The sequence below is a fragment of the Loxodonta africana genome, chromosome 2, assembly GCF_030014295.1.
Source record: "Loxodonta africana isolate mLoxAfr1 chromosome 2, mLoxAfr1.hap2, whole genome shotgun sequence".
Lineage (NCBI taxonomy): Eukaryota > Metazoa > Chordata > Mammalia > Proboscidea > Elephantidae > Loxodonta > Loxodonta africana.
Window position 1 is genome coordinate 197,557,849 of NC_087343.1, and position 19,978 is coordinate 197,577,826.

A 19,978-nucleotide genomic window follows, 5' to 3' on the forward strand; every position below is an offset into this window, starting at 1 on the left:
CGGCGCCGGCCGCAGCGCCGCGCCGGTCCGGCTCGCAGTCCCCGCAGAGAGCGGCTGCTTGAAGAGAGGTTTCAAATCCGCGCGAGGAAAGCGTAGTGCGCAAGGCGGGGAGCGCGGCCGGCGCCGAGCGCACGAGTGCGGCGGCAACATGGTAAGTGGGCGCGCTTTGCCGCGGGCCAGGGCCCGGGCTAGACCCGGGGGTGGGGCCGTCGCCGTGGTCGTTCTGTCTGGGCGTCCTTGACCAAGCTGTAGCCCCTCGCTGCCTGAGGCACCCGTCTGAGACAGGGTGCGAGTGTGCCAAGGTGGCTGCGACTCCCGGGAACCGACCGAGTCACGGACCGATCCCGACGCCCGGCTGGAAGGTTAGGCGGCAGGTTTATACTCTTCGCCGCCGCCCCCTGCAAGTGCTCTTTACTTGGCGCAGCGCCCCGGACCCCTGGGGCAGGCGTCCGGGGCGCGGGAGTCGGACCCAGCAGCCTCCACCCCAGTGTTAAGCAACTCCCTACAAGCCCCAGGGAGGGTAGAGCCGCGCCCCCCACCCCAGGTAGCTCGAGGGGAATTAGGTGGAGATGCCAGCTTCGGCTGCCCCTCGGCTCGCCCCATGAGACCCTTTGGCTCTCCGCGCCCAGATACCCCCTTTTTTCCTCACCCCCCCGCCTGTCCACGCTGCAGCTTGCTGCCAGGCGCCCTGACCTGTGGATGAGGGACGCCCCCAGGTTTTGGCGCCCAGAGCACTGTCCCAGTACTTAGACAAAACCTTTGGCCAAAGTGAGGGCCGCCCTGGGACCAGGTCGAAATCAGGACCTCAGCTGTGTCCGAGAATAGGACTGGGACCCGCGGTCCCCTCCCCACCCCCACCCCCATCGGAACAGATGGGGCTCTCCAGGCGTTCCCCAGGGGTTCGCCCCTGCCACCTTCTGTCTCCTGCCGGCCTTCTTTCTGCACAGCCTGGGGAAGGGGCAGAGACCGGGCGCCGTCTTGGCCCGGTGAACAGTGTGCGTGCTCCCGGGGCCTTCCCAGGCAGGCAGGCAGGGCTTCTCTGTGGCTGTGTGTGGGTGTGTACGTTTGAGACTGTGAATGAAAGCGCCAGCTTGCTCCCCGCCACCGCCTATGGAGCTAGTAGCTTCCAGGGCTTGGAGTCTACATGGAAGAGTGATCCCACTATTTCTTCCTGCCCCAGGGGCAGGCAGGAGGGAATCAAGGCTGGAGGAGGGGGCTAGGGTCCAAACCTGCCTGCTACAGATGCTTTCGGGAGAAGTGGGCGTGGGGGGCTGAGGTAAACATACATAGAGACAGTGTGTGTCCCCATGGGGGCCAGGAGGTGACCCTTGGCAGGGACAGTCTGGTCCAGTAGAGAGAACTTCGTCCAGGGAATCCAGATTGCTTGCCACTGTGGGATTTGGGGCAACTCACTTCCTCTTTCTGGACCTCAGTTTCCTTGTTTGTAAAATGGGATGAAGGTAATTACTGTCCTGCCTGCCCCAGAGGCTGTTGTGGATATGAGATGAGATGATGAAATGCAAGGGCTAAGAAAACTGTAGAAAGCTGTGCAACTGTATAGCAATACTAAGAGTCGCTCCTCCAGGGGCTAGGCACTGAGCTCTGCCCCCAAGTGTCCTCTCTCCTCTCTGGGCCCCCTTGCCCACTGCCCCCTCTTTTAGAGCTGGGACATTCCAGTCTCATTCCTCTGGGGCAGCTGCAGACACGCCTCCAGCTAAGCTGATCCCTCAGCAGGTGGTGGGACCCTCCCTTGGGGCCAGGGCTCAGGAGGGGCTAACCACAGCTAAGACCAGACTGGGAGCTTCCTGCCCACATAGGGGCTGGGATGTCCACCCCAGAGGAGAGAGGCAAGGCAGGGCCAGAGAAGGCCTCCTAATAAGACAAACATACTCTTTAAACCTGTGCACTTTCTCTCTGGGCAGCTGACAGGACCTTAGCCACATTATTTCACCTCTTGGGCCTTAGTTTCTTCTTCCGAAGAAGGCGATAACAGTCCTCACCTCCTGTGTGTGTTACAAGGATGTGGTAGTGCCCAGGTCAGGCCTGACCCAACTTGGTACCCACTGCCAGGCATGGGCATACTCCCTGCTAGTCCTTCTCTGCTTCAAGGCCAGTACAGTCCCCCAGATGCCCTGTGTCTATCTCCACAAAGTTAGTCCAAAAAAGTTACCCCTCTGTGCCCAGGGTTTTCTGTGCTGCCCATTAGTCTTGGTGTCAGGTGATGAGAGCAGAAGTAAGGGGCCCTGTTGGGGCAGCTGGGGCCCAGGGAGATGTGGCTTGTGCTGCCTGGCCCAAATCTAGCCCAGCTGGGTGGTGGGGAATTTCAGCTCTGTGCTGAGCCCTGGGCCCAGGGCAGGCACCCAGCTCTGGCCAGGGAAGCAGGAGGAAGCCCCAGCTTTTTGCTTTGCTGGTCCCATTGAGGCTGCAAGGCCCTTGCCCTCTTGCCCCCACTTCTTTCTCTCCTAAGTCCTCTGCAGCCCAGCCTGCGCAGCTGCCCCAGCCAGACCATACCAATCCCGTGGCTTCCCAGCAACAGGGAGGAATGTGTATGTTGAGGGACGGGGTGGCAGTGGGGTAGACCCCTTCAGGAGGAGAGACTAGTCCCCAGACAGACCCGGGCAGGCTGGAGCCTCCGGAAAGCTAGGGGCTTGGGCCCTCCTGGGGGAGCTGGCCATATAGCAGAGCAGTTACCCGGTGGGGGAGGGGGCCTGGAGGAGAGGGGCCACCTGTACCCCTTTCATCAAACTTCATGGCTGTTTCTAACTGCTCCAGTTATTTACACACACACGTGCACCTGCATCTAGCCTGGAGGCTGGGAAGGAGACCTGGGTCTTCATGCTGGGGTGTTGCTCTATTCCATCTGTGTGTGTGTCCTGGGATGCTCGGTGCTGTGTGACTGTGTCTGCTGTTGGAGGGACTGTCCGTGCTGCTGGGTGGGACTGATTGTGGACTGTTAAGTGTATTGTATGCATTGCTGTGGTTACTTCTCGTCCAAGGTTTCCTCCTGAACCTGAGACCCATTGTGGGGAAAACAGGGTGTCAGTCATCTCAGGAAGATAGGCACTGCCCAGGGGAAGGCGAGGTGGTATGTGTAGTGAAGTGGGCGTATTTGGCACCATGGCCAACATTGCTGCCCCCATGTTTGTACAGGGTTTATGTTTCACCCTGTGCTGTCTCTGTGACTGTCACAAGAACCCTGCCAGAGAGGCAAGGCAGGCACTGTCTTTCCCATTTTAGAGATGGGGAAACTGAGCTATGGCAAGGGGTGGAGCATCAGTGTCCAGAGTCCCACAGAGGCTGTGTGGGGCAGGGCTGGACACCAGCTGTCTGCTGTACTCCTCCCCAGGCTGCCTCCCAGGAGCAACAGGAGTTCAGTGTGTCTCTGTCACTGGGGGAATGACCACTGGGGGGTGGGTGGGGAATCAGGGTGGGAGGCAAGATGCTTGAATTCCAATCCTTTTGCCCATGGGTGACATCCTGGGGCCCTCAACTAGTCATTCAGGAGCCACGTACTGGGATCACCCTCACCCTGACCAGCTCTTTGACCTTGGGCAAGTCACTGCACCTTTCTGAGCCAGTGTCCTTAACCTAAAAATACTGACAGTAGCTACGTCACAGGACTCAGACCTCTACCCAGGGCCTCAATGCCATAGGAGCGCAGCACCTGTGATTCTGTACCTGTCTGAGCACCACCCTACTCTCCCCACCCTGGGTGGCTATGACACCCTCAGAGGGGTTGGAGCCTGGGATATGCCCACTCGCATCCGCCTCCCTTCCCCTACCCAGGTCTGGTGGCTGAAAGGGCCTGGTTGGGAAGGATATTTGTCCCCGGGGTAAGGTTGAGGGCTACAGGGTGTCGGGGGCAAGGCATGGCCCTTCCTCTCGTTCCCTGGTCTCCCACAAACACAAAACCTGGAAATGGTTGAGGAAGATGGAGCCTCCTAAAGACCATTGTTTGGGGCAGGCTTGGGTGTCCCGGAAGCACATTGGTGGGTGGTGGGGACTTGCAGCTGCAGCCAGCCGGCCTGCTGGGAGTTTGTCCGGTAATGTGCTCAGCTGCACGTGCGTGTGAGCAGAGAGGATGGCATCTGTCCATCCATCCCACAAATCACCTACTGTGTGCAGGGTGCTGGGCAAGGTTTAAGGGATTCCTCCAGAGTCCGGGTCCCAGCACAGGTGGGAGAGGTCCGTAGGCTTGGTCACTCAGCCGGCCAGCAGGCGCATATGGATCTGACTGGCTCAGCTTAGCTCCAGCCGGCGAGCGTGGACTCAGGCACGCTGGCCTGGGTGCTTTGTCATATTATCTCACCCTGTTCTGCCGCATCCCTGTGTGGTATGATGTATTATCTCCATTTTACAAATGAGGAAATCATTTCAAAGAAGCCATGGTTTGGCAAGGTCATTCACTGATTGGCTCCAGGCAGCGTCAGAGTCTGGGATCCTGCCCTGCCTGGTGGTGGGCTTTGGAGTGACAGCATCTGCAGGGGTTGGCCGGGGCTCAGCGACCCCTTCCCTCTGCCTTCCCCTCTACACAGCCATGAACACCTGTCCCGGAAGTTGTGTCCATTGTCCGCTCCATCCTTCCTCCCCTCAGGCCCTTCCTGTGTGTATCCCTCCCACTGTAGCCCCCAGGCCCCACCCATTCCAGATGTTTCCCTTGGGGAACTCTGACCCTTGGCAGGAAGAGGGGCTGAACTGGGTTTTCACCTTCCCAAGGAATGAAGACGGAATGGAGAGTCTGAAGCCATGGGCCCTGGTTCCCTGTGCCCTTGCCCCCCAAATTTGGTGGGGAGCCCGGGAGGATAGTATGGTCAGGGTTCACACAGAGCCTGAGTCCAGCCTCCTTGGCCCTTTGCTGCTCGGTCCTGGGCCGGGCAGGTGGGTGGGGGGGCAGGGGCAGGGAGGCTCTCTTGCTGCTTGAGGGTCATAACCCATCCTCCACACCCTCTTTAGTCTCGGTGCCCCAGCTGGGGCAGCTCCCATGTCCTTTTCCTCAGACTTGCCCAGTGGCTTTGGGGTCTGCACCTCTTTCTCTTACCAGCCTGAGAATCCTGTCCTGGGATTCTCTCTGGGACCCACAACTGCCTGCCCCTGGGCCTGAGCCTGGGCCAAGTGGAAAACTATCCCCAAGAGCAAGCACCTGGTTTCAGGGACACTGGGGAGGTGGGCAGCAAATCCCACCCACCCCTGATGGAGTCTTCTGATCCCCAGAAGCAGCCGCTGCCTATGCCCTGTTGAAACTTCATGGCCACAGCCCCAGGCCCTGCTGGCATTGCCATGGGCAGCGTGGGCAGCCTGTTGGAACGGCAGGACTTCTCCCCTGAAGAGCTACGGGCAGCGCTTGCAGGGTCCCGGGGCACCCGCCAGCACGATGGGCTCCTCCGAAAGGGCTTGGGCCAGCGTGAGCTCCTCAGCTACCTGCACCTCCCCAAGAAGGACAGTAAGACCGCCAAGCGGGCTGCTCGGAATGAGCCCTCTGACTACACCACCCTCTACTACCGTGAACATCCCTGGGCTGGGGACTTCAGCAAGACCTCACTGCCTGAGCGGGGCCGCTTCGACAAGGTGCACCTCTGTCCATGCCCTTCACTTGGGGGAGGAGAGGCTTGGGGATGGGACTCTGGAGGCCTGCTTGGAGACCCTGGGGCTGGGACAGGGTAGGCTCGGATGTAAAATGTTGTTCTGGGCTGGCCTGAGCTCGGTCACTGCCTGTTGGCGACACAGGCACACTGTTCTCTGGAAGGATCCCCGGGGACGGGGGAGCATTGGGTGGGCAGACAAGGCGGGCAGCCCAGAGACTCACGATGCCCTCTCTTCCCGCAGTGCCGCATTCGCCCATCGGTGTTCAAGCCCGCAGCAGGCACTGAGAAAGGCTTCCTATCCATGCAGAGCCTGGCTGCCAATAAGGGCCAGAAGCTGTGGCGCAGCAATGGCAGCCTGCACACACTGGCCTGCCACCCTCCCCTGAGCCCGGGTCCCCGGGCTAGCCAGGCACAGGTCCGGGCCCAGCTGCTGCATGCCCTCAGCCTGGATGAGGGTGGTCCTGAGCCCGAGCCCAGCCTGTCAGACTCCTCCAGCGGGGGGAGCTTTGGCCGTAGTCCCAGCACTGGCCCCAGCCCCTTCAGCTCCTCCGTGGGCCACATCAACCACCTGGGGGGCTCCCTGGACCGGGCCTCACGGGGCCCTAAGGAGGCAGGACAGCTGGCTGTGCTGAGCTGTCTTCCTGAGCCACCACCCCCCTACGAATTCTCCTGCCCCACTGCCGAGGAGGTGGTGGCCACAGTGCTGCCTGAGACCTGTGAGGAGCTCAAGAGGGGCCTCGGGGAGGAGGACAGCTCCAACCCCTTCACACAGGTAAATGAGGCACCTTCTCGGGGGGTCCTCCTCTGTCCCTTGGCATTGGGGTATGGGGCAGACAAGAAGTCCCCAGCCAGCCCACCCACATAGCTCTGAGCACAGGAGAGTAACAAAGGGGAAGATGACTCGGCTTCTGTCCCCCACCCCACGTATCACTGGTGGTCCTTGCGTGGGAGTTGGGTGGGACAGAGAGAGAGGTTCCCTAGGGGGCATCCCAAGTCAGGCAGCATGTGTGTCTGGGGCACTGAGCCCGGTGGTGCTGGGTATAGGACATGAGCCAGGGCTGGAGTGTTGGGATATCAGCTGTATGAGTGCAGCGGTCCATGTCGAGGCTGCTGGGCTGTGGGTGGGTGTCCAACATGACTGCACTGGCTGCAGCTGGCTCCTCTTCTCCTGGACAGGTGCTGGAGGAGCGGCAGCGGCTATGGCTGTCAGAGCTGAAGCGTCTGTACGTGGAACGGCTGCATGAGTTTGCCCAGAAGGCTGAGCGGAGTGAGCGTAACCTCCAGCTTCAGTTGTTCATGGCCCAGCAGGAGCAGCGGCGCCTGCGCAAAGAGCTGCAGGCTCAGCAGGGCCTGGGCCCTGAGCCTCAGTCCCTGGGCACCCTTCCAGATGGCGACCCCAGCATCCGACCGGAGGAGGAAGCCAGATGGGAGGTGAGAGATGGCCAGGTGCTCAGAGGAACTCCCCCGACCCTGTGGCCCCGGTCCGGTCCTCTGCCTGCCCCCAGCCATCTCCCCTTACCTTGCCCATCCTGTGTCCCTCTGCAGGTGTGCCAGAAGACAGCGGAGATCAGCCTCCTGAAGCAGCAGCTGCGGGAGGCCCAGGCAGAGCTGGCTCAGAAGCTGGCTGAGATCTTCAGCCTGAAGACGCAGCTTCGGGGCAGCCGGATGCAGGCGCAAGCCCAGGACGCAGAGCTGGCCCGGCTGCGTGAGGCTGTGCGGAGTTTGCAGGAGCAAGCCCCTCGGGAGGAAGCCCCGGGCAGCTGTGAAACTGATGACTGCAAGAGCCAGGGGCGACTGGGAGAGGCTGGAGGCAGCGAGGCCCGGGATAGTGCTGAGCAGCTGCGGGCTGAGCTGCTGCAGGAGCGGCTGCGGGGCCAGGAGCAGGCGCTGCGCTTTGAGCAGGAGCGGCGGACGTGGCAGGAGGAGAAGGAGAGAGTGCTGCGCTACCAGCGGGAGATCCAGGGGGGCTACATGGACATGTACCGCCGCAACCAGGTGCTGGAGCAGGAGCTACGGGCACTGCGGGAGCTCCCTACACCCTGGAGCCCTCGGCTTGAATCCTCCAAGATCTGAGGCCAGCAGAGTAAGCTGACAGAAGAACTGTCAGAAGATGGCCTGGGCAAGTCCGCCCCAAGGCAGCAGGCCCCTTCCCTTCCCTAGGCCTGGGGCAGAATCTTTGAGGCTGGTTCAGGGGTAGGAGTCCACCTAGAGGAGGGATCCACTGGGGTTGTGGGCTGAATAGGTGCCAGGAGAAGGAGTACCCTTGGAGAGGAGCACCCAGGCAGGGCCCAGACCTGCTCCCTGGAGTGGGGCAGTACAGGAAAGGAGATTGGGGCATAAAGAGCCCCGTGATACAGAAGGGCCAGCATGAAGGAGGGAGGTGTGGACCTGGGCTGAGACCTCCCTGGAAGGAGGCTGGGATGGAAACATTGGCCTCCCCCAGAATAAAACCAGGTTTTCTATGAGAAGGCCCTGGCTGATACATCAGGCCTGGCCCTGGCCCAAGTCCAAAAGAGTGGTGGCTGATTGGGGTTGTTGACCTGGGCTCCAGCTCCTCCCTGGGAAGGAGGACTTGGTCAGTGAGAGGGATATGTGCCCGGGTCTGTGTGTGAAGCCACTGAGTGCCATCATTTGGGGAATGAAGGAAGCTTTCTTCTCACCTTAGCACTGCACGATTCCTTAGCAGCTGCGTGGGCTAGAATTTCTTCAGCACCAGTGGGGTTATTGATAAGGAACAATACAGGGGAACCCCAGGAAAACAAAAGGGCAAGTCAACCAGGGCATTTCTAGAACACGAACCATTTTCTTGGTGGGAAGCCTGGGCCGCAGGTGCCCAGACCCCTGCTAGGTTTACGACTGGCCTGACAGCTTCTGCCAAAGGCTCTGGGAGAGCCCCACCCTGCCCGTCCCAGATGCACTTTTGTCTTTCTGTGTGTCTGTGGTGGGCCCTTCTTCAGTTAATGCTAGAGGGTGGGAGGGTGGCTAGGAAGGTGCAGGAGAAGAAGCAGGAAAGCTTGTAGGTCAGTTGGTACAGGGTCTTCAGCACAGCAAGGAGTGTGAACATTTCCCCGTGGCAGTGACCATGGCGTATTTGTAAGCTGGGGTGAGATGAATGGGATTTGTATTCTGGAAAGTCCTTCCTAGGGAGGAAACAGACCTCTTTTCTCCCCTGCTCTTGCTCAGCTTCCTTGGAGATGTATCACTAGGATGGCTGCCCCTGCACTGAGTGCTTACTATCTGATAGTGCTTACTATCCCCCCTCTCAGCCTCTGGTTTAGCAGTGGCAGCCTCTGAATTCTCATCAGAAACCCCCTAGTTTGCTCCCTTTTACTGTGTACCTGCCTACCAGGGCCAAGGCCTGGTAGTATCCTTCAGCGAGCAGGTGGGTTGTAGTGGTGAAGTCGAGTCAGAGTATAGGGGTATGGATGGGTGGATGGGGTGTTTATGAGCTGTGGAACAAGAGCTGGTACACCCGCCCTTGTAGGGTGGAGAATGGGGTGTGTGAATTGTCTGTTTTGAGGATGGTGTTTATAGCTCTTTGAGTGGCAGGTGTGTGTAGAGGTGTGTGCTTGCGGGTGGTGGGTGTGTCCAAGGGGGTGTGTTTGGGACACCTGGCCCTCCTGGGTTGGAGGCAGGGAAAGCTGCTTTCCAATCCCTCTCTCTACCCCCATTCCTTCCTGCCAGCCCCAGTCCCTTTATCAGGTCTGGTCAGGCCCGGATGGACCTCTGGGCTTAGCTGAGACCCATCTAGGCCCACACCTGGGCCCAGGTCTTCTGCCTAGGAAATGGGGAGTACCCAGGTTAGCCAGGCCTGTCACGAATCCTTAGTGTCCATTTCACAGACCCCTCCAGAGGGCTCTGGGCTGATGGCCCTGCAGAGGACCCCCCAGAGCTGGGTGCTGGCCTGAAGCTGAGGTCACACCTTCCTATGGCCAGCTGATGGTCAGGCTGGTGCCCATGTGCCCCACAGGGGCCAGGGCTACCTCGTGGTATACCAGCCTGTAGAACAGCTCCCCACCTAGCAATTAGGGAGCTGGGCTGGCCAGCACAGCCCTCGGGGAGTGGGTGGGCGGTACCAAAACTTGGCAGCTGTGCCAGAAACCACAGCCAGGCCCAAATGTTGGGGGAGGGCACGAGAGAGCCGGAACTGGGGCGTCTCAGAGGGAACCAGATCCCTGGGTTAGCTAATCTGTGCCAGGCAAACCAGTTCTCGGGTCCCCAAGCCGGCTGGGTGGCTCTGGGGCCAGCTGATCACAGGTGCCAGTGCAGTGGCTACTGCTTCGGGGCAGCCCCTCCCTCCTGTGGCTGCTGGGCCCTGTGGCTCCTCAGCTGCTCTGTCCACCCTCTATCTTGGAGACTCCAGGAGCCCAGCAGTCCACTCCAGGCCTGTGGTGAGCCCCCCCACCAAGCCCCCCATCCGTCCTGTTCCCCCCAGGCTCTGATCGAGTCATGCCTCCGATTCAAAGCTTCCAATGGCTCCTTGGGCCCCTTAGCCTATCACTGAGGCCCCTGACAGTCTGGCCTCCCGGGTCATCCAGTGTGGTGCCCTCTTTTGACCCAGCCACCCCTCAGAGCCCTCTGGGCCCTCATCCTCCTGGTACACCCCACCTCACAGTGCTCGTATCTTGCCTCCACAGGTGATCCCTGCCCCCTGCACTGCCTGGGTACCCCCTCCTCCCTGTGCCCACAGCCCCCGTATGTCCATCAGCTGCTGTACTTGTTGGGCATCTGTCTCCACGGGCTGTGGGCACTGCCAGGGCAGAGTGACACCTTCTGTTTTTATCCCTGTTCAGAGCCCTGTTCCAGCGCCAGCCTAGATGACAATGGTGGGGGGGGGGTGTGGAATCAAGGGCGACCAGATGCCCCCTTAACCTAGGGTGGGTTTTAATTGGGGGTGGGGTGCGGTAGGAAAGGCTCCAGCTCTGAAGTTCATGCCCTATTGGTGGCACCTGCCCCATGCTGGGCCCTGTGCGAAGACAGAGGCTCTAGAAGGCCAGTGGCCCTTCATTCCACAGGTGAAGGTTCTCAGGTGAGCACACAGAGGTGATCTAAGGCCCTCCGGCTCCCTGCCCTTGCTGTGATGACCCATGGGTGGGGGAGGGAGATAATACAAATTCATGTTAGTGAACATTTTGGAGAGTGACTGGGGCCAGGCAGGAGATGGAGGTTGGGGAGATTCCAGAAGAGCTCAGAGCTGTAGGAGAGGGGGACATATAGACACAGGAACAACCAGTGGCTTCTGCAGCAGTGAGCCAGGCGGCAGGGCATGGAGAAGGCAGAGGGGCCCTTCCTGGGAGGATGAGGGGAAATTGCTCAGACTGTATTAGGGAGTCTTTCTCCAAGGAGGGTGCAGGCCCTGCAGGGACAATTCAGATAGGGCTCCTCCTCACCCTAGTGGGTGGGGGCTCAGCCCTCTGTATTTGATTCAGGAAAGAAAAAGCATATGATGTCTCTTGCAATACAAACAAAAGTGGTGTGTCCCACTAGAGAGGTGAGGCTTCAGTGCTGTGGGCAGTCAGGGGAGAGCAGACTAATTGTCACTCTGGGTGGTGGGTGGGGCAAGCTTCCCTGAGGAAGGGACGACCAAGCTGGCCTTCACTGAGGTTGGGGGATTTCCTTGGGGTTAGGTATGAGTTGAGGGCATTCCAGAATGCATCGTCTAGATGTGGACAAGGGAAGTACGGGGCAGGTTTTGGGGGATAAGGTCTGCTTGGATGCCAGGTTGGGGGGCATGGCAAAGGGCAGGTGGACCAGGAGGCAGAACCAATCCCAGACAGCCTGTAAAAAAGCAAGCACAAGAGGACTTTATTCTGCAGGCCATGGGTGGGGTCCCTGAGCAGCCAGGGGGAAGAGTGACCCAAGACCAGCAGTCACGCAGGACCCCACGCTTACTTGGTATAATGCCATGCTGTCTTGGAGCCCTGGTGGCACAGAGATTAAGAGCTCAGCTGCTAACTAAAAGATCTATACTTTGAATCCTCCAGCCTTTTCTTGGAAAACCTATGAGGCAGTTCTATAGAGTCGCTAAGAGTCAGCACTGACTTGACAGCAAAGGGGTTTTTTAAGGGTTGCTGCCTTGAGATTCTTAATCAATTTTAAACAAGGGGCCCTGTATTTTTATTTTGCACTGGACGATGTAAAATATGTAGCTGGCCCTGGCCTAAACCAAAGTCTTGCAGGAGTGATGGAACAGGGAAAAGGGGCAGGGATCAGGTTAGGGGCCACCTGCAGGCAACAGAAGGAAAAGAAGATGAAGAGGGCCTGAGCAGATCCCAGGTCTGGCTAGGGTGATCAGGAAGGCCCTTTTGGCTCCCACGGGCTGAGCCCTAGTGCTCCCAGGTTCCGTGGAGGAGGGCAGGCAGTGGGTCCAATGCTGTGAGTCAGTATAGGCGCAGCAGCACACAACTCTTTGTGTACCTTTTTTTCCCTCCACCCATCTTAAGGTATAAAAAAAAATACCAAAAAAAACGCTGTCCAGTTGATTCTGACTCAGCAGCCCTGTAAGACATGGTAGAACTGCCCCATAAGGTTTCCAAAGAGTGCCTGGTGGATTTGAACTGCCAACCTTTTGATAAGCAGCCATAGCTCAACCGCTATGCCACCAGGGTTTCCCAAGGTATAACCTGCATATGGTAAAATTTACCATGTTTTAAGTAAAGTTTTTAGAGTTTTGACAAACACATAGAATTGTATAACCAACTCTACAATCAAGATATAGTTCGATAACCTCTGTGCTCCTCTGTAGTCAACCCTTATCCCCCACCCCCAGTTCCTGACAACCATTTATCTGTTTTCTCAATGACCTTGTTTTTCTTTTCTTTTTCCTTCTTGTGAGGGATGTTTAACCCCACCACATATTAGGGCATATTACAAAACAGCAAATAAAACAATACCAATATGATATTGGTGCAAAAATAAAAATAAACCTCAGCAGAACAGAATCAAGAGCCAAAAGTAGATTCAATTTTGTAGGTAATATATGGTAAATGACTTCAAAACAAAATAAGGATTATTTAACAAGGGGTGCTGGGATAACTGGATGATTGGGGGGGGGGAGGTCATACTTTGCACCATCCCTTGCCAGAATGAACATTTGAGGAGTTAAGTTTAAAAAATCCAGCAAAGAGTTAAATAGGCTATTAATGAATTAGTGGGGGACTTAAGTATCTCCGTTTTGAAGCAAAAAAGGAAAAAAAGCAACAAAAAAAACCCCACAAAACAAAAACCCAATGGAGACGGACTGACAAAATCAACTATCTCACAAAACTTCATGCACAATGAAAAGTAATAAAATCAAGATGGAAAGACAGCTACTGCCCTGGGAAAGCAATGACAAAGGTTAAATGACCGTAGTGTGTCAGGCCTGGGCTTCAGAGCCTAAACAGTGAAGCCCGGGGCATCTGCGAAAGCCTGTGAGGTCCTGTGGGCTCAGAGGCGGTGACGGAGACCCTCGGCCCCCCGGGGCAAGGTTCACCAACTCCCCACCTCCGCGGCTCCCGCGTGGGGCCCACAACACCCAGGCTCCGGGTGCACCAAGAGGCCTTTCTGGGGCCGCTCCGACGCCGCTGCGGACACCCTCCTCCCTGCCAGGTTGAACCCATAAGTTTTTTAAGCCTGTTTGCCAATTATTTAGCAACCTCGAAGTATACTTGAGAAACTACTGTGTTCCAAGCATATGGGTGTTGGTGATACAACCGTGATGAGTAGGAAGTCCCAGCACTGATGGAGCCTTTATCCCAGAAGGGGGTGGGGAGATAGGGACGGGGAGGCAGAACAATGCAAAAGATCATTTCAAGTCAAGTGCTATAAAGAAAACAAAACTGGATAGTACAAGATTAAGAGTGTTTTGAGGTGGCTGGGGAGAGAGGAGAGGGTGGAGGGCTACAAGGGAGGATGCCCTAAAAGTAGGGGAAACAGAGACAGAGCCTTTTCTCTTGGGCTGTGTCTAAGTCCAGGACCCTGAGGCCTGTATGGGCTTCTTTGCCCCTTTCCTCCAGAGTAAGGGCCTGGGGGCTGGAAGATTCAGTCCTGGAGAGGGCTTGGGGTTATGGCCCCTCCTCTCTCCATAACCCTTGCCCTCTCTCCTTAGGGCCGCTGTGCGACGCCCCCACCCCTTGCCACTCCCCACCACCGAGGAGAGAGACAAAGGGAGGGAGGAAGGGCTGGAACTGTGTCCTCCCAGGAAAACTCAATTCCCCTGTTGGATACCCTGTGGGCAGATTAAGTAAGTACAGGTTTAGGGGACCTGCAAAGCCGGGACACAAAAAGAGGACAGCCCTGAAGAGCCATCGCCGGAAAAACCTCACTGTTGGACTCCTTACATACATTGTACTGTTCGGTATAGCCTCGACTTTGGATGAGGGCGGGGAACGAGGTGGCATAATCACGTCTGCATTTAGGGCTTCGGAGCACTCAAACCCGGACCGCAGAGGGTGGGGAGCTGGGGAGAGCCAAGGAGCTGGCACCCAGGCGCACCCCGACCAGGTGCCGGGGCTACCGCCCCCTCGCACCCCCCGCCGGCGAGTGAGTGGTTAGGGCCGATTCCGGCCAGCGGACGGGGAGGGGCAGGGCCGAGCCTGCCAGATAGCGCTTCGGGAAGCGCACCCGGCGACCCCCTGACTGCGGGAGGCGCCACTTCCTCCGGCACCGCCCGGCCCCTGTGGGCGTCTCCACTCCCGGCGTGCGCGGAAGGGGGAGGCTCGGCGCTCACAGGCAACCCGCGCTCCGGGGGACGGGGGGAACCGCCACCCCTCCGCGAAACCGCAAGTGGGCGAGGCCGGCCCGGTGGAGCAACCGCCGCGGCTTCCGGTTCCGATGACAGCGGCGCCGGAAGCCGGGGCCCGGGCTGCGGGGCGAGGTGAGAGCGGGCGGGTGCTGAGCAAGGAGGCGCAGGCCGAGGGCGGGGCGCGCTGGGCGGGCGGAGGTGGGCATCCGCTCGGCTCGGCTCCCTGGCCCCCAACCTTCATCCAGTAAGGCCTCCTCCCCTACTCAGCCCCAGCATCAAACTGCTTTTGGGCTTGTTCTCTTTGCAGTGGTCGGTCCCGGGTCGGGAGTTGGAATCTTCCAGACTGATAGGACCCAGGCACCGCCTCGAGGAGCCTTACCTGCCTGGGCAGGCACTCGGACTCAGAAGTCCCATCTTAGTGTCACCCGGCTGAGTCGGAGGTAACTTGGTGCGGGCTGGGGTCCAGGCAGGGCATTTGAGAAGAGATTTTTGAAGGATCAGTAGGATTTCGACAGTCATTTGCACATTTATGCAGATGAAACGCCCAATAGGGGCTCCTATCCCAGGGAAATGGTAGGCTTTTTCCTCCAGTTTTGTCTAGTGAGAAAAGAAAGATTTGAAATTTCATATAGGAATGTGCAGTAAAGAAAAAGGGACTCTATGATAGTGACGGTTGTGGGGGCGAGGTGGAGTATTAAACGCTGTGGTCTAGGAGAGCATCTCTGAAGAGATACACTTCCACGTTGAGTCCCAAGTAAGAAGGAGCCAGCCATGGGAAAACCTGGGGGAAGAGTGTTCCACACAGAGGGAACAGCCGGTACAAAGGCTCTGAGACAGAAATAAACTTGATGTCAACAAGGACCAGAAAGAAGACTAGTGTGGTGAGTGAGAGAGAGGGTGGTAGGAGATGAGGTTGGAGAGTAGAGGTGGTGGGGATTTGGTTCACATGAAACCTTGTAGACTATAGAAAGGAGCTTGGATTTTAATCTAAGCACAGCAGGAAGCTGTTGGGTTTTAAGCAGAGAAATGATGTGTAGGGTGGAGAATGGATGGGGGCGAAGGGTACAAAAGTGTAAGAAAGGATGGATCCTGGATCAGTAGGTCCTGTCTAGTTCAATGGATCCTGTCTAGTTCTGTGTTAGGCAAAGGGGAACTTCCTGTGATTTGCATAATTTTCCCTTCTCCCCCGCCCCCCCCACAGAAGGGGGCCTTCTTGTTTTAGGATGCTGAAGACAGAATAAAACCCCCCTGCGTGTCTTGGTGGGAATTTTGATATTTCACTCATGTCTTTTCTTCCCCAAGCCTGTAGCTTTGAGCTCAGGCTCCCCAGCCCGAGGGTTACTGTTTACTGAGGCCCCACCAGCGTCCAGGCCCTAGGCTGGGCACTGAGGGGGAGAGAGAGAAATGAGTCTGGACTCCAGCCCTTGAGCTCACAGTCTTCCAGGGGAGATAGGCATCTGAATAGGCATTACTGCACCGCACTGGTGAGAACTCAGATGAGTGTGCTATGGGTGCTCTCCACAGAGGTTTGCCAGAACAAATGAAGCAGACAGGGAGGCAGATTTCATTGAGGGCTTCATGAGATGTCATTGAGAGCAGATGATTAAACTGTATTCTGTGTTCTCCATGCTGAGAAGTACAGAGGGCACACTGGCACAGGAATGGCTTGTTCAAAGGAGGCGAGTGTGCAGTTGCAAAGGACTTGTATGTCAGGCCATAGTAGGTTTGAGACAAGAGGTGACAGATCTGATGGGTGTTTTAGAAGGATCAGCCTGGCAGATAATTTCTGTAAATGGGAGAACTAGAGGAGGAGGGGACATGAAGTTCCAGTCATCAATGGTTATATTAATCACAGAAGTCCTTGTCAAATTCATGCATGCGCACACTCGGACGTCCTTATGCCTGGAGAAGATGACAGAGCGTGATTCATCCAGTGGCTTACTCTCCACAGACCAAATTAGCCTCCTGAGCATTTTGGATGGACTACCCCCAGGCCGTTCTGTTTTCTCAGCTCGCTTACTTAATTTTTTGAGTTAATCGTATTCCTCAGTTCATGGCATGTTTCATCGGTCCATGCAGGGCCTTTTTCTCCTTTGTGTTTATTTATGTACAGTACTGCCTTTTCTTCCCAGTCCTCTCTTCTTCTCCTACCATAGAAAACCACTCTGATGTGTTTGGTGTATTTCTTTTCATTTGCATGTGTCCTTGCTTGTATGCGTACATTTTTTTATTTAATTAAATGGTATTCTGCCTAGGCTTCATTTTATTTCTTTTTTCCCCGCTCAGTACAATGTATTGAGGTCTCGTTGATGTTGCTGTCGGTGTATCTGAATGCTACACAGGTTTCCATAGGTACATTCCCCATGTTTTACCTATTTGACTCATAGATTCTCCTAGTGATAAGGCCCTTAGATTGTCTCCAATTCCCTTCCACAACAAACAGTGTTGTTGTTAGCCCAATCCTGTGCCATGCCCATGATTGGTTGCAGATTGGACTTCTGTGATCCACAGGGTTTTCATTAGTTGATTTTTGGAAGTAGGTCGCCAGGCCTTTCTTCCTAGTCTGTCATAGTGTAGAAGCTCTGCTGAAACCTGTTCAGCACCTTAGCAACACAGAAGCCTCCACTGACAGACAAGTGGCGGTGAGGTGCATTGATGGGAGTCAAACCCAGGTCTCCTGCTTGTATCTTCTACCACTGAACCACCACTGCCCTCCACAATGAACGATGCTGAGATGCAAAATTTTAAGATGGTGATTTGGGCTTTCTTTGGTAATCTGGGTGTCAGTTGATTTCTGACAGGACCAGACTATGTTTGACTTTAGGGACCTTTCTTGAGCTACACTTATTTTCTAGTAAACAGTGATTCTGGATCCCAAGCACTCTTAGCAAACAGTCTTTTGCCCCGCCATCTTCCCCAGCTGAACATTCTCACAGGCTTCATGGATGGTTTCCTGTTTTCTGGTAATTTTTTTTTTTATCATGCTTTAAGTGAAAGTTTACAAACCAAGTCAGTCTCTTCATACAAAAACGTATATATACACCTTGCTATATACTCTTAGTTGCTCTTCCTCTAATGAGACAACACACTTCTTATCTCCACTCTTTATTTTTGTGTCCATTCGGCCAGCTTCTGACCACCTCTGCCCTCTTATCGCCTCTCCAGACAGGAGCTGCCCACATAGTCTCATATGTCTACTTGATTCAAGAAGCTCACTCTTCACCAGTATTATTTTCTATCCCATAGTCCAGTCCAATCCCTGTCTGAAGAGTTGACTTGGAGAATGGTTCCTGTCTTGGGCTAACAGAAGGCCTGGGGGCCATGACCTCCGGGGTCCTTCTAGTCTCGGACAGACCATTAAGTCTGGTCTTTTTATGAGAATTTGAGGTTTGCATCCCACTGCTCTCCTGCTCCCTCAGGGGTTCTCTGTTGTGTTCCCTGTCGGGGCACTCATCAGTTGTAGCTGGGCACCATCTAGTTCTTCTGGTCTCAGGCTGATGTAGTCTGTGGTTTATGTGGCCCTTTCTGTCTCTTGGGCTCATGATTACCTTGTATCTTTGGTATTCTCCCTTATCCCTTACTCCAAGTGGGTTAAGACCAATTGATGCATCTTAGATGGCTGCTTGCTAGCGTTTAAGACCCCAGATGCCATTCTCCAAAGTGGGATGCAGAATGTTTTCTTAATAGCTTTTATTATGCCAATTGACTTAGCTGTCCCCTGAAACTGTGGTCCCCAAACCCGCCCCCCCCTCCCCACGCTGGCCTTCAAAGCGTTCAGTTTATTCAGGAAACTTTGCTTTTGGTTTAGTCCAGTTGTTCTGACCTCTTCTGTACTGTGTGTTGTCTTTTCCTTCATCTAAAATAGTTTTTATCAACTATCTAATTAGTGAAAACCCCTCTCCCTTCCTCCCTGATCTCGTAACCATCAAAAAATATTTTCTTCTCTGTTTAAACTATTTTTCAAGTTCTTATAATAGTGGTCTCATACAATATTTGTCCTTTGGCAACTAATTTCACTCAGCATTCTTCCACGTTATGAAATGTTTCACGAATTCATCATTGTTCTTTATTGATGCGTAGTATTCCACTGTGTGAATATACCATTATTTATGCATTCATCCGTTGATGGGCACCTTGGTTGATCCCATCTTTTTGCTGCTTTTTTTTTTTTAAACAGTGCTGCAGTGAACATGGATGTGCATATATCTGTACATGTAGAGGCTTATTCCTCTAGGACATATTCCAAGGAGTGGGATTGCTGAATTTTCTGGTAGTTCTATTTCTAGCTTTTTAAGGAAGTGCCAAATTGATTTCCGAAGTGGTTGTACGATTTTACATTCCCACCAGCACTGTACAAGTGTTCCAGTCTCTCCGTAACCTCTCCAACATTTGTTATTTTGTGTTTTTTGGATTAATGGCAGCCTTGTTGGATGAGATAGAATCTCATTGTAGTTTTGATTTGTATTTCTCTAATGGCTAATGATCTTGAGCATTTCCTCATGTATCTGTTAGCTACCTGAATGTCTTCTTTAGTGATCATGCCTGTTCATATCCTTTGCCGATTTTTAATTGGATTATTTGTCTTTTTGTAGTTGAGTTTTTGCAGTATCATGTAGATTTTAGAGATCAGACGCTGACTGGAAATGTCATAGCTAAAAACTTTTTCCCAGTCTGTAGGTAGTCTTTTTACTCTTTTGGTGAAGTCTTTGGATGAGCATAGGTATTTGATTTTTAGGAGCTCCCAGTTATCTAATTTCTCTTCTGCATTGTTAGTAATGTTTTGTATACTGTTTATGCCATGTTTTAGGGCTCCTAGCACTGTCCCTATTTTTTTTTCCATGATCTTATCATTTTAGATTTTATATTTAGGTCTTTGATCCATTTTGAGTTAGTTTTTGTACATGGTGTGAGGTATGGGTCTTGTTTCATTTTCTTGCAGATGGATATCCAGTTATGCCAGCACCATTTGTTAAAAAGATTGTCTTTTCCCTATTTAACTGACTTTGGGCCTTTGTCAAATATCAGCTGCTCATATGTGGTTGGATTTGTGTCTGGATTCTCAATTCTGTTCCGTTGGTCTTTGTACCTGTTGTTGTACCCGTACCAGGCTGTTCTGACTGCTGTGGCAGTATAATAATAGGTTCTAAAATCAGGTAGAGTGAGGCCTCCCACTTTGTTCTTATTTTCCAGTAATGCTTTACTTATCCGGGGCCTCTTTCCCTTCCATATGAAGTTGGTGATTTGTTTCTCCATCTCATTAAAAAATGTTGTTGAAATTTGGATCGGAATTGCATTGTATCTATAGATGGCTTTTGGTAGAATAGACATTTTTACAGTGTTAAGTCTTCCTATCCATGAGCATGGTATGTTTTTCCACTTTTTTAGTTCTCTTTTGGTTTCTTGCAGTAGTGTCTTGTAGTTTTCTTTTTATAGGCCTTTTATGTCTCTGGTTAGATTTATTCCTAAGTATTTTATCTTCTTGGGGGCTATTGTAAATGGTATTGATTTGGTGATTTCCTCTTCAGTGTTCTTTTTTGTTGGTGTAGAGGAATCCAACTGATTTTCATATGTTTGTCTTGTATCCTGATACTCTGCTGAACTCTTCTATTAGTTTCAGTAGTTTTCTTGAGGATTCTTTAGGGTTTTCTGTGTATAAGATCATGTCATCTGC

At 54.3% G+C, this 19,978-nt stretch overlaps 2 protein-coding genes across 5 annotated transcripts in view; both read left to right on the forward strand.

The window, feature by feature from the left end:
• Positions 1-14,729, forward strand: N4BP3 (NEDD4 binding protein 3). Of its 3 annotated transcripts, XM_023551928.2 has the most exons (7): positions 1-151; positions 5,212-5,565; positions 5,824-6,354; positions 6,759-7,013; positions 7,128-7,665; positions 13,672-14,439; positions 14,615-14,728. In XM_023551928.2, the coding sequence occupies exons 2-5, from the start codon at positions 5,245-5,247 to the stop codon at positions 7,653-7,655; spliced, it is 1,635 nt and encodes a 544-aa protein (XP_023407696.1). In that variant the 5' UTR covers positions 1-151; positions 5,212-5,244; the 3' UTR covers positions 7,656-7,665; positions 13,672-14,439; positions 14,615-14,728. The 3 variants fall into 3 exon arrangements, with proteins under 3 accessions (XP_023407696.1, XP_064135299.1, XP_023407694.1); XM_064279229.1 differs by having other exon boundaries at positions 2-151; positions 7,128-13,806; positions 14,615-14,729; XM_023551926.2 differs by lacking the exon at positions 1-151 and having other exon boundaries at positions 189-5,565; positions 7,128-14,439.
• RMND5B (required for meiotic nuclear division 5 homolog B) overlaps positions 14,633-19,978 on the forward strand; it is a 20,275-nt gene continuing 14,929 nt past the window's right edge. The window contains exon 1 of one of the 2 annotated variants that reach the window (XM_010592930.3): positions 14,633-14,747. Coding sequence is in view for 1 of the 2 variants with exons in the window: in XM_003404692.4 (XP_003404740.2) it covers positions 15,156-15,188 (33 nt within the window). In the remaining variant the exon portion in view is untranslated. Of the gene's footprint in view, positions 14,748-15,080; positions 15,189-19,978 lie in introns of those variants that run through there. The other variant, XM_003404692.4, reaches the window with a different exon arrangement.